The sequence below is a fragment of the Hyla sarda genome, chromosome 3 (assembly GCF_029499605.1).
Source record: "Hyla sarda isolate aHylSar1 chromosome 3, aHylSar1.hap1, whole genome shotgun sequence".
Taxonomy (NCBI): Eukaryota; Metazoa; Chordata; class Amphibia; order Anura; family Hylidae; genus Hyla; species Hyla sarda.
Window position 1 is genome coordinate 8,291,209 of NC_079191.1, and position 15,530 is coordinate 8,306,738.

The following is a 15,530-nucleotide window of genomic DNA, read 5'->3' on the forward strand; positions in this document are numbered from 1 at the left end:
ATTTTAAACATATTAATTTTCCTGCATATTGTTATGATTTTTTCCAGAAGTCCGACAAAATCAAACCTATATAAGTAGAGTATCATTTTAATTATATGGACCTACAGAATCAAGATAAGGTGTCACTTTTACCGAAAAATGTACTACGTAGAATCAGAAGCCCCCAAAAGTTACAAAACAGCGTTTTTTTTTTTCAATTTTGTCGCACAATGACTTTTTTTCCGTTTCACCGTAGATTTTTTGCCAAAATGACTGATGTAATTACAAAGTAGAATTGGTTGTGCAAAAAATAAGCCATCATATGGATTTTTGGTGCAAAATTAAAAGAGTTATGATTTTTTGAAGGCAAGGAGCAAAAAACGAAAATGCTAAAACGGAAAAACCCCCGGTCCTTAAGGGGTTAAGGACAATTCTGACCACTGTCCCTTTATGCATTAATTACTCTGGGATGCTTTTACCTTTCATTCTGATTCTGAGATAGTTTTTTCTCATCCTTTCTTGGCGAAAAATCCCCAAATTTCATGAAAATTTTTAAAATGTTGCATTTTTCTAACTTTGAAACTCTTTGCTTGTAAGGAAAATGGATATTCCAAATAAATTATATATTGATTCACATATACAATATGTCTACTATATGTTGACATCATAAAGTTGACATGTTTTTACTTTTTGAAGACATTAGAGGGCTTCAAAGTATAGCAGCGATTTTCCAAATTTTCACGATAACTTCAAAATCTGAATTTGTCAGGGACAAGTTAAGTTTGAAGTGGATTTGAGGGGCCTATCTGTGTGAAATACCCCCTAAATGACCCCATTATAGAAACTGCACCCATCAAAGTATTCAAAATTACATTCAGAAAGTTTGTTTAGGTTTTTCACAAGAATAGCAGCAAAGTGGAGGAGAAAAATCTAAATCTGCCTTTTTTACACAAACATGTTCCTGTGGCCCCATTTTTATTTTCATTTTTAAAAGTGGTATAAGGAGAATCCCCACCCCCCAGAAAAATTGTAGCCCAATTTCTCTTGAGAATTTAAATACCTCATATGTTGACATAAAGTGCTCACAACATGGCTCAAGAGGGAAAGAGCAACTGTGGGATTTTTTAAAACAAATTTTGCTGTCATAGTTTTTGGGGGCCATGTTGCATTTGGGAAGCCCCTATGGTGCCAGAACAGTAAAAAATCCCCACATGGCATACTATTTTGGAAACTACACCCCTCAAGGAACATAACAAGGGGTATAGTGAGCCTTAACACCTCACAGGTGTTTGACGACTTTGCGTTGAAATTGGAAATGGAAAATTAGATTTTTAACACTAAAATTATGGTGTTACCCCAATTTTTTCTTTTTACAAGGGGTAATAGGAGAAAATGGACACCAAAATTTGAATCCCAATTTCTCCTGATTAAAAAAAGGCCCATATGTGGGCGTTAACGCTCTGCTGGCGAACTACAGGTATCAGAACAGAAGGAGCGCCATTGGACTTTTGGAGAGATAATTTTGCTGAAATTGAAGTCGGGGGCCATGTGCATTTTAAAACCTCCCGTGGTGCCAGAACAGCAGAAACCCCCCACGTGTGACACAATTTGGAAACTACACCCCTCCAGGAATGTAACAAGGGTTACAGCGAGTACTTACACCTCACAGGTTTTTTGAACAGTGGGCAGTAAAAGTGAAAAATTTGATTTTTAACACTAAAATGATGGTTACTCATATGGGGTAATAGGAGAAAATGGACCCCAAAATTTGAAGCCCAATTTCTCCCAATTAAGAAAACACCCCATATGTGGATGTTAAGTGCTCTGCTGGCGCATTACAGGTCTCAGAACAGAAGTTTGCTGGAATTGAACAGAATTTTGCTGGAATTGAAGTCTGGGCCATGTACATTTACAAACTTACCATGAATATACACCTACAACTCTGCAAACGCACAAAGAAAACCACCGGGCAAATTAAATATTTGGAATTAATCAGCAAATCTTTATTAATGTTCAAAAAGATATAAAGATATTAAAAACACATGTGAAGGATCGCACAAAGTGGAAAAAATACTTTTATATACAAAAGGATACTGGGATGAAAGTCCTGATAAATTAATACACTGTATGTCTGTAGGGTAATAGTGCTACAGAAGGAAAGGGAAGATATAGAAGTAAGAAGAGTATATATATATATATATATATATAGATATATATATATATATCAGCTCCATGATTACGGTAACACAAAAGCCAGCAGAGTTTAGACAGGCAAAGTGCAATAGGGCAACCGGGTAATAGGTTTGCTGGTTTGCAACCAACATCCGGGAAAAAACTAAAAGAGAATGTAGCAACAGATATATGCAGTGGTCAGGACTCACCCCAGCTCCACACCTAACCTCCGACGAGTTTAGCCGGGAAAGGCATTATCCAAGAGATTTGGAGAGAGACTTTTGAAGAGACAATTTTGCTGGAATTGAAGTTGGGGCCATGCGCATTTGCAAACCTCCCATGGAGCCAAAACAGCAGAAACCCCCATCATGTGACACCATTTTGGAAACGACACACCTCCAGGAACGTAAAAAGGGTTACAGTGAGTACTTACACCTCACAGGTGCTTTGAACAGTGGGCCTTAAAAGTGAAAAATTAGATTTTGATAGTGTTACCCCAAAATGTTTCATTTTTACATGGGGTAAAAGAGAAAAAGGCCCACAAAATTTGTAGTGCAATTTTGCCAGAGAAAGAAAATACCCCATATGTGGATGTAAAGTGCTCTGTGGGCGCACTGCAATGCTCAGAAATGAAGGAACGTCATTGGACTATTGGAGTGAAAAGTTTGTTAGAATTGAAGTCGGGGGCCATGTGCGTTTACAAAGCCCCCATTGTGCAAGAACAGCAGAAAACCCCACATGTGACACAATTTTGGAAACTAAACCACTCAACAAACGTAACAAGGGTTATAGTGAGTATTTACACCTCACATGATTTTTGAACAGTGGACTGAAAAAGTTAAACATTTGATTTTCAACTAAATTGCTGGTATTAACCAACATATTTTTAGTTTCACAAGTAGTAAGAGAAAAAAAGCTCAACAAAATTTGTAGCCCGATTTCTTCAGAATAAAAATATACCCCATATATGGTGGAAAAGCACTATGTGGGTGCAAAACAGGGCTTAGGAGTGAGACAGCACCGATGGGATTTGAGGCCTAAAGTGGTGCTTCGCACTGCAATGGTTGAGGTTCTGACATAAAATCTAGAAAAAAAAATCATGTCAAGTGACCACAATTTTGAAACTGCACCCCTCAAGGAAGGTAACAAGGGGTACAGTGAGTACTTACACCTATCGTGTTTTTTGAACAATGGGCCGTAAATAAAAAATTAAATTTTTTTTACACTGAAATGTAATTTTAAAAATTTTCACAAGGGGTAATGGGAGAAATTGGGTTAAAAATTTTGGAGGGCTTATTCTTCTGATTATTATCCACATATGGGGTAACAGGCTGGGCAGGCGCACAACAAGGCTCAGAAGTCATAGATGTCTGTTTGCATTTGAGGCCTATGGCATATCAGTAGCTGACTATTACATACATTCAGAGGAAAATACAAAAATGAAACACCCACATGTGACACCATTACAGAAAGTACCCACCCTGAGGAATAAGTATAGGGTTAAAGAGGACATTTTGAGCGCACAGGTGTTTCCTAAATTTATTTTCCAGGAATGGATGAAGGGTAGCTTTTGAAAATTGCAATTTTCAACCTTTGCTCTGCTTCATCTTTCTGGGAACAACTAACATGTGACACCAAATTGTCGCCTGGAAATACAACAGAGCTCATGAGGGAGAGCTCTCCGATGTTTCTTACGGATCTAACAGTTACATATATTCAGAGAAAATGTACACCCACTTGCACAAATGGCACGATGTATGCTCGGTTGCTTGTGTTTTGGCCACCAAATTGTCATCATTCGGCAGTGGGATGACTTCTGGCTCTCCATCTTATTGGACCCTCGCTTCCTGCACAAAATGGGGGCCTTTTTTACACCCACTGAGAGGGAGGACAAACTGACCTACTACAGAGACATCCTATGTAGTCAGTTGGCCGATGCCTATCGGCGCCATCGTCCATCCTCTCACAGGTCTGACTCGGGGCTCTCTGCGTTCACCTTCCACTGCCATGGCTGCTGGGGAGGGGAGGGGTGGCAGGAGCAGCCTGAGTCTACAGTCACTGATCAGTACCTTTCTTTACCCACATAGGGAAGCAACTCATCAGCAGCAGGTAGACCTGGAGCAGGACCTGAACCAGCAGGTGGTGGCATACCTTGACATGATCATGCCAACACACCTTGTAGATCTGTTGGACTTCTGGGCAGCCAAACTAGATTTGTGGCCGCAACTAGCAGAGTTTTCCCTGGAAAAGCTGTCCTGCTCGGCCAGAAGTGTGCCATCAGAGCGGGTGTTTAGTGCGGCAGAGGCCATAGTAATCCCAAGGAGAACTTGCCTGTCCACGAAAAATGTGGATAGACCGACCTTTTGTGAAGATGAATCAGGCATGGATCAGCCAGGATTTCTACCCACCAATCCCAGATGCCTCAGAGTAGATTGACCATGGTGCCACACCAACACTTCACAAATATGGATAGTGCCAAACATGTTTAAGGTGCTGCTCCCCAGTTACAGACATTCCTCGCCATCAGACCACAAGTAAGTATAGAGGATATGCATTAGCTAAAACTTAACTTTTCTTAGGGTAAACTATATGTTCTCAATTTCTTTTTCATTAAACAAAAGGAAAGGTGTGCAAAAAACACCATGTACCACCTACACCACAAAGTATTGATGTGATGCAAAGACCTCTAAAAAGTGAAAGGGAACAATGTATAGTCCCGTGTAACCAGTGGGTGTAAAAACTTCTCCTGTAAGGTCCTACTCACGCATTATTAATTCCCTTCTTACTCATCCTAAAAAGGGCGGCCCTACACAGGAACCTCTCCCTTTTTCCCCTACATACACACTGCCATTTCCCAGGGTTTTTAGGTGGAAATAGAGAGAGTTTCCTGTGTGGGGCCGCCCTTTTTAGGGTGAGTAACACTTGCCAAAAATGGAATTAATAGGGCAAGAATAGGGCCTTACAGAGGAAGTTTATACCCTCACCTGCTACAATGGACAATACGTTGTTCCCTTCCACCTTTTAGAAGAAAGTGTTACTCGTCTTAAAAAGGGCTGCCCCCCACAGGAACCAATTCCTATTTCCAACTAAAAACCCTTTGCAGGTTTTGCAGGTGGAAATAGGGAGAGGTGCTGTGGGGCAGCCCTTTTTGCGACGAGTAATGCTTGCCAAGAAGGGAATTAATAATGTGAGAGTGGGGCCTTACAGGGGAAGTTTTTACCCCACCGGTTACAATGGACCATACATGTTTCCCTTCCACCTTTTAGAGGTCTTTGGATCACATCAATACTTTGTGGTGTAGGTGGCACATGGTGTTTTTTGCACACCTTTCCTTTTGTTTGATTTAAAACAGTGTAATTCAGCCACTATATGGTGCCGCCAACTCCAGGCTGTATTATTCAGACACTATGTGGTCTCCTCATGCGGCTGCCTACTCCAGGCTGTGTCATTCAGCCACTATGTGGTCTCTTCATGCTGCCGCCACCTCCACGCTGTGTCATTCAGAGATTTTATGATGCTGCCAACTCCAGGCTATTTCATTCAGCCACTATATGGTCTCCTCATGATGCCGCAAACTCCAGGCTGCGTCATTCAGCCTCTAACTTAATGGTCTCCTCATGCTTTCGCCACCTCCATACTGTGCCATTCAGCTACTATGTGGTCTCCTCATGCTGCCGTCACCTCCATGCTGTGTCATTCAGCCACTATATGGTCTCCTCATACTGATGCCACCTCCAGGCTCTGTCATTGTTCCACTCTGCGACGGTGATTCTAATAGTGATGCCTCTAATCTGCATGTCATACTGAATAACAGTATTATTTCACAAACCCAGCACACTAACTATGAGTGTTACAGCAAGCCAAAGTGTTCTACACCCCTATTGAGGCTCTCAATAGGCCAGAAATAGCCATTTTTAATAGCGATTTACCGCAAATAAATTCGGACAAACCATTTTTTTGGGGAAAATTCGGCAAATCTAATTCTTTGAATAGGGGATAAGATGTCTCAGGGTCGGAGTACCCCTTTAAAGAGGTATTCTGGCCATAGACATCTTATCCCTTATCCAAAAATGTTAAAGAGATTTGTAAATTACTTCCATTAAAAAAAATCTTAATTCTTCCAGTACTTAATAGCTGCTGAATACTACAGAGGAAATTATTTTCTTTTTGGAACACAGAGCTCTCTGCTGACATCCCGATCACAGTGCTCTCTGCTGACATCTCTGTCCGTTTTAGGAACTGTCCAGAGCAGCATATGTTTTCCATGGGGATTTTCTCCTACTCTGGACAGTTCTTAAAGGGTTTTTCTGGTGCCAGAAAGTTAAACAGATTTGTAAATGACTTCTATTAAAAAATCTTAATCCTTCCAGTACTTATTAGCTGCTGAATACTACAGAGGAAATGCTTTTCTTTTTGGAGCACAGTGCTCTCTGCTGACACCTCTGTCCATTTTAGGAACTGTCCAGAGTAGGAGAAAATCCCCATAGAAAACATATGCTGCTCTGGACAGTTCCTAAAATGGACAGAGATGTCAGCAGAGAGCACTGTGGTCATGATGTCAGCAGAGAGCTCTGTGTTCCAAAAAGAAAATCATTTCCTCTGTAGTATTCAGCAGCTAATAAATACTGGAAGGATTAAAGTTTTTTAATAAAAGTAATTTACAAATCTGTTTAACTTTCTGGTACCAGTTGATTTAGAAAAAAAAAGTTTTCCACCGAAGTACCCCTTTAAAATGGACAGAGATGTCAGCAGAGAGCACTGTGCTCGTGATGTCAGCAGAGAGCTCTGTGTCAAAAGAAAAATACTTTTCTCTGTACTATTCAGCAGCTAATAAGTACTGGAAGGATTAAGATTTTTTAATAGAAGTAATTTACAAATCTGTTTAACTTTCTGGCACCAGTTGATATAAAAAAATAAAATAAAAGTTTTCCACCGGAGTACCTGTCTCATAAAAAGTCGGGAGATTTCACAACATCTTTACAATGGTTCCTTTGACGTCTCTATTGTTCAGACTATAGATGAAAGGATTTACCATTGGCGAAATAATGACATAAAAGATAGAGACATATTTCTCCTGGTCTGAAGAAGCATCTGTAGAAGGTCCTAAATATGTGACCATTCCGGTACCAAAGTACAAAGCCACCACGGTGATGTGGGAGGTGCATGTGGAGAAAGCTTTAGACCGTCCTGCAGAGCTGATCTTCAGTATAGAGGCTATGATACAAATATAGGACACTAGAATAATTATAAAGGGAAAGAAAAGAGAGATGAAACTGAAGAAGAACGTGACAACATCATTATTATGGGTATCTTCACAGGCCAGCCTCATCACTGATAGGGCCTCACACATAAAATGGTTGACCTTGTTAGGATAACACACTGTTAGCGGCATCAAGAACGATGGAAGAAAGACAAAGGCAAAACTGAATACGCATACAAATATAGCGAGGCCACGGCAAACGCTCCACTTCATGATCATGGGGTAATGGAGGGGATGGCAGATGGCCACATACCGGTCAATAGCCATAACAGCAAGAAGCAAACACTCATTGGCTCCAATCCATAGAAGAAGTAAAATTTGTGCACAACAGGCGGCGATTGATACGGTTCTGTGGGTTAAGAAGAGGTCCATCAATAACTTGGGCACAGCGCAGGAAATGTTACACAGATCTATGAAGGACAGATTTGTGATGAAGAAATACATCGGGGTGTGTAGGCGAGGATTGCAGAGGATTATGCAAATTATCAGAATGTTTCCGAAAATTGTCACAATGTAGATTATAAGGAAAATAAAAAACAACAAAAAGTTTATCTTCGTGTTATTGGTAAAACCAAGAAGAACCAACTCAGTGGCAATTGTGAGATTGTTTATATCCATGGCGTAAAAGATTCTAAAGGAGCTACTGTTTATAAAATGCTATGTAGTTGTTGTCTTTTTTGTTTTTCTTATTGTTTTTTTTTTTTTTATTCTAAAAAATTTACACTGAGTTGAAGGTTTTGATAATATCTGTAAGACAAAAACATTTTCTAGCAGGTTTTTGATGGTGTAGATAATTCCGGAGTGATGGCTATATGAAGTCAATACATTTTTTAAGATGTAATATCTTAAGAAGCTACAGATGTAACTCGTTGCTATCTCAGTTGTGATTCTGTATAATAGAGATGGGTTTATATATTTATGGGTTGCAAAAAATTCCAGCTAATCAAAATACAATACTTATCTTCAGATCTTTGGAGAATCCCAGCAGAATGACGGCACTGGTGGTGATGATCTGGTTCTCTGTTTCCATTCTTAAATATGGCTTAACTAATGTCCCTCCATCTCATATGATATACTAGAATTAATAACATGGTAAATAAACATAAAAGACTATTTTATTTATTTATTGTACCTACAGAATTTTTTCATTGACCAAATAAAGCGAGGTGTACTTCGATGGATTTTCTCATGTGTGTTTGTCATTGTGTGTATGTTCTGTGATAACTCAAAAACACTTTGAAAGATTTTACTCAAATTTAACATACAGTATTTTCCGGCATATAAGATGACTTTCAATTCTGGTAAAATGTTCTCAAAGGTCGGGGGTTGTCTTATACGCTGGGTGCTGCAGTCGGCCGGGACGCCCAGGGTATGGATTATCGGGCGTCCAGGCTGAGATTAATTTTCCCAGTCACATTCGCAACATCTTTTCGGGACACAAGGATGTCCCGGTTATCTCTCTGCGGCCCCATGTTAACTTTAAAAACACAGGGGCCTCCGGGAGGTAGCGCATGCAGGGACATCACTGACGTCCTGTGCGTGCGTCCATAGAGATGGCAGTACAGAGCGGAGTGGAGCAGAGAGAACCTGCGCGGATGGTAAGTTACCTGCAGCACGTCATCTTCGGTGCTCTGACCACCGCTCCTCCAATCCCGGGACCTACTGCTATGGCCTGTAGGTCATAGAAGTAGATCGTGACCCCTGACCAGTGGAGCAGTGGTTGGAGCACTGAGGTGAGGCAATACACAGGCATACAGCCTCCAGCCATACACTTTGTATGGCTGAAGGCTGTATGTCTGTGGGGGGCCACTGCCTACCTAATGTGGGGGGGAACTATACTGCAAACCTAATGTGGGGGAACTACAACCTAATGTGGGGGAATTATACTGCCAACCTAATGTGGGGGAACTACAACCTAATGTGGGGGAACTATACTGCCAACCTAGTGTGGGGGAACTACATCCTAATGTGGGGGAACTATATTGCGAACCTAATGTGGGGGAACTACAACCTAATGTGGGGGAACTATAATGCCAACCTTATGTGGGGGGGAATTACAACCTGATGTGGGGGAAACTATACTGCCTACCTAATGTGGGGGAACTACAACCTAATGTGGGGGAACTATACAGCCAACCTAATGTGGGGGAAACTATACTGCCAACCTTATGTGGGGGAACTATAACCTAATGTGGGGGAACTATAATGCCAACCTTATGTGGGGGGGGATTACAACCTGATGTGGGGGAAACTATACTGCCTACCTAATGTGGGGGAACTACGACCTAATATGGAGAGAACTATACTGCCAACCTAATGTGGGGGATCTACAACCTAATGTGGGGGAACTATAATGCCAACCTTATGTGGGGGGGGGGATTACAACCTTATGTGGGGGAAACTACACTGCCTACCTAATGTGGGGGAACTACAACCTAATGTGGGGGAACTATACTGCCAACCTAGTGTGGGGGAACTACAACCTAATGTGGGGGAACTATATTGCCAACCTAATGTGGGGGAACTACAACCTAATGTGGGGGAACTATACTGCAGACCTAATGTAGTGGAACTATACTGCCAACCTAATGTGGGGGAAGATCTAAGAGGAAGGCATTCCCGCCAAAACGCGTCCTGTTCGCCTTTTTTGCAAAACTAGTGAATGCTGGGCCTTTCTTAATGTACATTGATCTCTTCTTGCCATGCGCACCACCACCAGCTATGGAAGTGCCGACCACTATGTTCCACATTGTTGTAGGTAGTGACTGTGCATTGGTTCGGTCCACAGATAGCTGACAGGCAGTTGGGACAGTGCATTGGATTGGTCCACTTTTGTAGGTAGTGACTGTGCAGTGGTTTGGTCCACAGATAGCTGACAGACCGTTAGGAGTTAGAGAGGGCACCAATGCATCGAACCAGAAAGCAATCCTATAAACAAACTGTTAAATGTTCGGCAAGACGAGCTAAAAATTACAGGGAATGTAGACTCCAACAAATAAGAAACGGAATCCCGTACTTGAGTTGTCATTCATAGGTTTAGATCAGACAGATAATTAACTGAGATAGTTAACTTACACATATTTGATTATGGTGAGGTCTCCTGTTCGCCATTCTCCTAGTATAAATTATTTGAGTTTTTTTTTATGCTCCTGGGTTAGATTATCTATTCATCTGTTAGGCAAAGAGAAAAATATCAGTAAATAATTAGCAAAAATATTCTCTTTATAAAGCCAACATCATTCTTAATACATAGTCATCTTTTAGGGATAAATCTCCTGAGATTTGTTTAAGATTTGTTTTTGGTTTTGACCCCCATCGGGATTTTAAAGTGTCCCAATTGCCCACATAAAGTATGCACAGGTTCAGGGATTTTAGGGAACATTTACTAAGATGTGTGATGTAGTTCATTTTTTAGTTCATTTTTTTTGCGTGTTTTTTTGCGTGACTCCACCAAACTTATCGAATGGTCACAGGGCATTTGAGGGCATTTGATACATTTTGTGGAGGTACATATTTTCTGAAATCTCACTCTTCACATACACCAAAAAGCTAAGCTAAGTTTGGGCTGGTGTAGTTATGCGACTTTTTGGTGGTTTTTGTGACTTTTTTTGTGACTTTTTAAAAACAGTTGCAGTTGATAAATTCATTACTACAGCACACGACTAAACCTTGACAGCTGGTTTTTCCAATGTTTTTTGTTTTTTTAAAAGGTGTAAACCAAAAAGTCGGAAAAAATAGCCTGAGGTGCTGCGCTGCGCCAAAATAGAGACAAATCTAAGCACAAAAACAGCTCTAAAGACAATGGTAAATGCCCTTCTTTTTTTTTTTCTTTTGTAACCTCCAGGCCACTCAGTGACTTTCTCTGATAGGAGTCCCCTTTCCAGTATTTACTTTTCGTGGGATAAAAAAAAAAAGTTAGGATTTTAAAAAAATCTGAACATTTTGAATATTTTGTTAAATCAGATTTTTGACGAATCTCCAGCAGCTATTATGAGGGTCAAAAAAGGAGGTCCATGTTAGGTTCCATGCCCCATCACAATTCTAGATGGGCACCGCGAATATGAAATGATCCAATAAACAAGCTGCACGCAAAAACTTTTCAGAACCCATTTGGTAGGGGATGTACCTATATGAGGGGCTCCTCTTTTGAATAACATAGAGCAGCGGCTGTTGAACAATAAATTTTTACCTTAATCAGCACTGGATCAGCTTTTCCTTAATGTCCTTTTAATGGGGGAAGTTGGGCGTATGGTAACTCATATTCACCCTCCTTACAAACAATTTTGTGTGTGTCACTTTAAATGGTTTATTCAGCAATAAATGAAGAAATGAATCCAGCACTCACCGCATCCACCGATGCAGAAAATAAGGCTTCATGGAGGGGTGAAGACAATTGACGGGGGAAGTGCTCAATAGCACGAAACCACCGGTCGTTGCCTCTGAGCCCCCGTCAATTGTCTTCACTCATCCATGAAGCCTTCTTTTCTGCAGCTGTGGATGCGGTGAGTGCTGGATTCATTTCTTCATTTATTGCTGTATTTTTTCATGTCCCTTTGTTCATCCGCGCACCACAAGCCCCCGGCCTTGGCCGGAAGAAGTGCTCAATAGCACGAAACCACCGGTCGTTGCCTCTGAGCCCCCATCAATTGTCTTCACTCATCCATGAAGCCTTCTTTTCTGCAGCAGTGGACACGGTGAGTGCTGGATTCATTTCTTCATTTATTGCTGTATTTTTTCATGTCCCTTTGTTCATCCGCGCACCACAAGCACCCGGCCTTGGCCGGAAGAAGTGCTCAATAGCACGAAACCACAGGTAGTTGCCTCTGAGCCCCTGTCAATTGTCTTCACTCATCCATGAAGCCTTCTTTTTTGCAGCGGCGGACGCGGTGAGTGCTGGATTCATTTCTTTATTTATTGCTGTATTTTTTCATGTCCCTTGGTTCATCCGCGCACGACAAGCACCACCCCACCATTCCACAACATTGAGCTGTTTTCGCATGGAACCATTTTCCAGGTACTGGATCAATTAATCCTAAAAGTGTTAACTGTGCCTCCTTTTCTTCTTTTTTAGCTATATTAAATGGTTTCTTGTTTCCATGTTTACAGTATATCAAGATTATTTGTATATATATTTATATTTCTGTAAATCTTTGATGTCTCTTTTTTAGAAAGTTTTTGGTGGGCCACTGCACCCGATACCACTGGAAGATTCTGCTAGTGTTGTAGTGTCACGATTCGGCTGGCTGAAGGTGGATCCTCTGTGCCAGAGAGGGATTGGTGTGGACCGTGTCGGTGGACCGGTTCTAAGTTGCTACTGGTATTCACCAGAGCCTGCCGCAAAGTGGGATGGTCTTGCAGCGGCGGTAGCAACCAGGTCGTATCCACCGGCAACGGCTCAACCTCTCTGACTGCTGAGATAAGCGCGGTACAAGGGAGTAGACAAGAGCAAGGTCGGACATAGCAGAAGGTCAGGGCAGGCAGCAAGGATCGTAGTCGGGGGCAACGGCAGGAGGTCTGGAACACAGGCTAGGAACACACAAGGAAACACTTTCACTGGCACAATGGCAACAAGATCCGGCCAGGGAGTGCAGGGGAAGTGAGGTATAAGTAGGGAGTGCACAGGTGAGGATACTGATTAGGCCTGCTGCGCCAATCAGTGGCGCAGTGGCCCTTTAAATCGCAGAGACCCGGCGCGGGCGCGCCCTAAGGAGCGGGGCCACGCGCGCCGGGACAACACAGACGGGGAACGGGTCAGGTACGGGAGTCGGGATGCGCATCGCGAGCGGGCGCGTCCCGCGTCGCGAATCGCATCCCGGCTGGGAGTAATATCGCAGCGCACTCGGTCAGCAGGTCTGACCGGGGCGCTGCGAATGAGAGGACGCTGCGAGCGCTCCGGGGAGGAGCGGGGACCCAGAGCGCTCGGCGTAACAGTACCCCCCCCTTGGATCTCCCCCTCTTCTTGGAGCCTGAGAACCTGAGGATAAGACTTTTGTCTAGGATGTTGTCCTCAGAGGAGACAATTCTCCCAGTCAACCAAGAAGAATTTTTTACCTCTGACTGTCTTGGATGCTAGAATTTCCTTCACCGAGAAGACGTCAGACGAACCGGAAACAGGAGTGGGAGAAACAACTTTGGGAGAGAAGCGGTTAAGGATGAGTGGTTTAAGGAGAGAGACATGGAAGGCATTGGGAATACGGAGAGAAGGAGGAAGAAGGAGTTTGTAAGAGACAGGGTTGATCTGGCACAAGATTTTGAAAGGACCAAGATAGCGTGGTCCCAGTTTATAACTGGGGACACGAAAGCGGACATACTTAGCGGAGAGCCATACCTTGTCTTCGGGAGCAAAAATGGGGGGAGTTCTTCTTTTTTTATCAGCAAATTTTTTCATCCGGGATGAAGCCTGTAAAAGAGAATTTTGGGTTTCTTTCTATATGGTGGAAAGATCTCGAGTCACTTCATCAACAGCGGGCAAACCAGAGGGCATGGGAGTGGGGAGGGGAGGAAGAGGGTGACGGCCGTACACCACGAAGAATTGGGATTTAGCAGAAGATTCGGAGACTCTGAAGTTGTATGAGAATTCGGCCCATGGTAGAAGATCTGCCCAGTCATCCTGGCGGGAGGAAACAAAATGTCGTAAATAGTCACCCAGGACCTGATTAATTCTTTCTACTTGCCCATTGGATTGGGGATGATAAGAAGAGGAGAAGTTTAATTTGATCTTGAGCTGCTTACAGAGGGCCCTCCAGAATTTAGACACAAATTGAACGCCTCTATCCGAGACGATATGCGTGGGCAACCCGTGAAGGCGAAAAATGTGTGTAAAAAATTGCTTTGCCAACTGAGGCGCTGAAGGAAGGCCTGGAAGAGGGATAAAATGTGCCATCTTGGAAAATCGATCAACGACCACCCAAACAACTGTGTTGCCATGGGATAAGGGCAAGTCAGTAATAAAGTCCATACCAATCTGTGACCAAGGTTGTTCAGGAACAGGCAGAGGATGAAGGAGGCCAGCAGGCTTCTGGCGAGGAGTCTTATCCCAGGCACAGACAGTACAAGCCCGCACGAAATCAACAACATCAGTCTCCAGAGTAGGCCACCAATAAAATCGAGAGATGAGTTGAAAGGATTTTTTGATGCCCGCATGGCCTGCGAGGTGGGAGGAGTGTCCCCACTTGAGAATCCCGAGGCGCTGGCGTGGAGAAACGAAGGTCTTCCCTGGAGGAGTTTGTCTGATGGAAGCTGAAGAAGTGGAGATCAGACAGTCAGGAGGAATGATGTGTTGCGGAGAGGCTTCCACTTTAGAGGCATCTGAAGAACGAGAGAGGGCATCGGCCCTAATGTTCTTGTCAGCAGGGCGAAAATGGATTTCAAAGTTAAAACGGGCAAAGAACAACGACCACCTAGCCTGGGGAGGGTTCAGTCGTTGGGCAGACTGGAGATAAGAGAGATTATTGTGATCAGTGTATATAATAACTGGATATTTGGATCCCTCCAGCAGGTGCCTCCATTCCTCAAGCGCCAATTTTATGGCCAGTAATTCTCGATCACCAATGGAGTAGTTTTTCTCCGCCGGAGAGAAGGTCCTAGAAAAAATTTTTTTTGTAGAAGAACTGCTCCAGCTCCCACTGAGGAGGCGTCTACCTCCAATAAGAAGGGTTTAGATGGGTCAGGTCTGGAGAGTACGGGAGCAGAAGAAAAGGCAGACTTGAGATGTTTAAATGCGTCTTCCGCTTGAGGAGACCAGGACTTAGGATTGCCATTTTTCTTGGTTAGAGCCACGATAGGAGCCACAATAGTGGAAAAGTGTGGAATAAATTGTGTGTAATAATTGGCGAACCCCAAAAAACGTTGGATAGCACAGAGTCCGGAGGGGCGTGGCCAATCTAATACGGCAGATAGTTTATCTGGGTCATTTGTAGTCCCTGGCCAGAGACCAAGTATCCTAGGAAAGGAAGAGATTGACATTCAAAGAGACATTTTTCCATTTTGGCATAAAGTTGATTGTCCCGAAGTCTCTGAAGAACCATGCGGACATGCTGGCGGTGTTCTGCTAAGTTGGCAGAAAAAATCAGAATATCGTCCAGGTAAACCACAACACAGGTATATAGAAGATCACGAA

At 42.8% G+C, this 15,530-nt stretch overlaps 1 protein-coding gene across 1 annotated transcript; it reads right to left on the reverse strand.

The window, feature by feature from the left end:
• Positions 1–7,117: 7,117 nt before the first annotated feature.
• LOC130360482 (olfactory receptor 13-like) lies at positions 7,118–8,029 on the reverse strand. The gene has a single exon (XM_056562973.1). It carries the CDS (start codon positions 8,027–8,029, stop codon positions 7,118–7,120), a length of 912 nt encoding a protein of 303 aa, XP_056418948.1.
• Between the last annotated feature and the right edge of the window lie 7,501 nt (positions 8,030–15,530).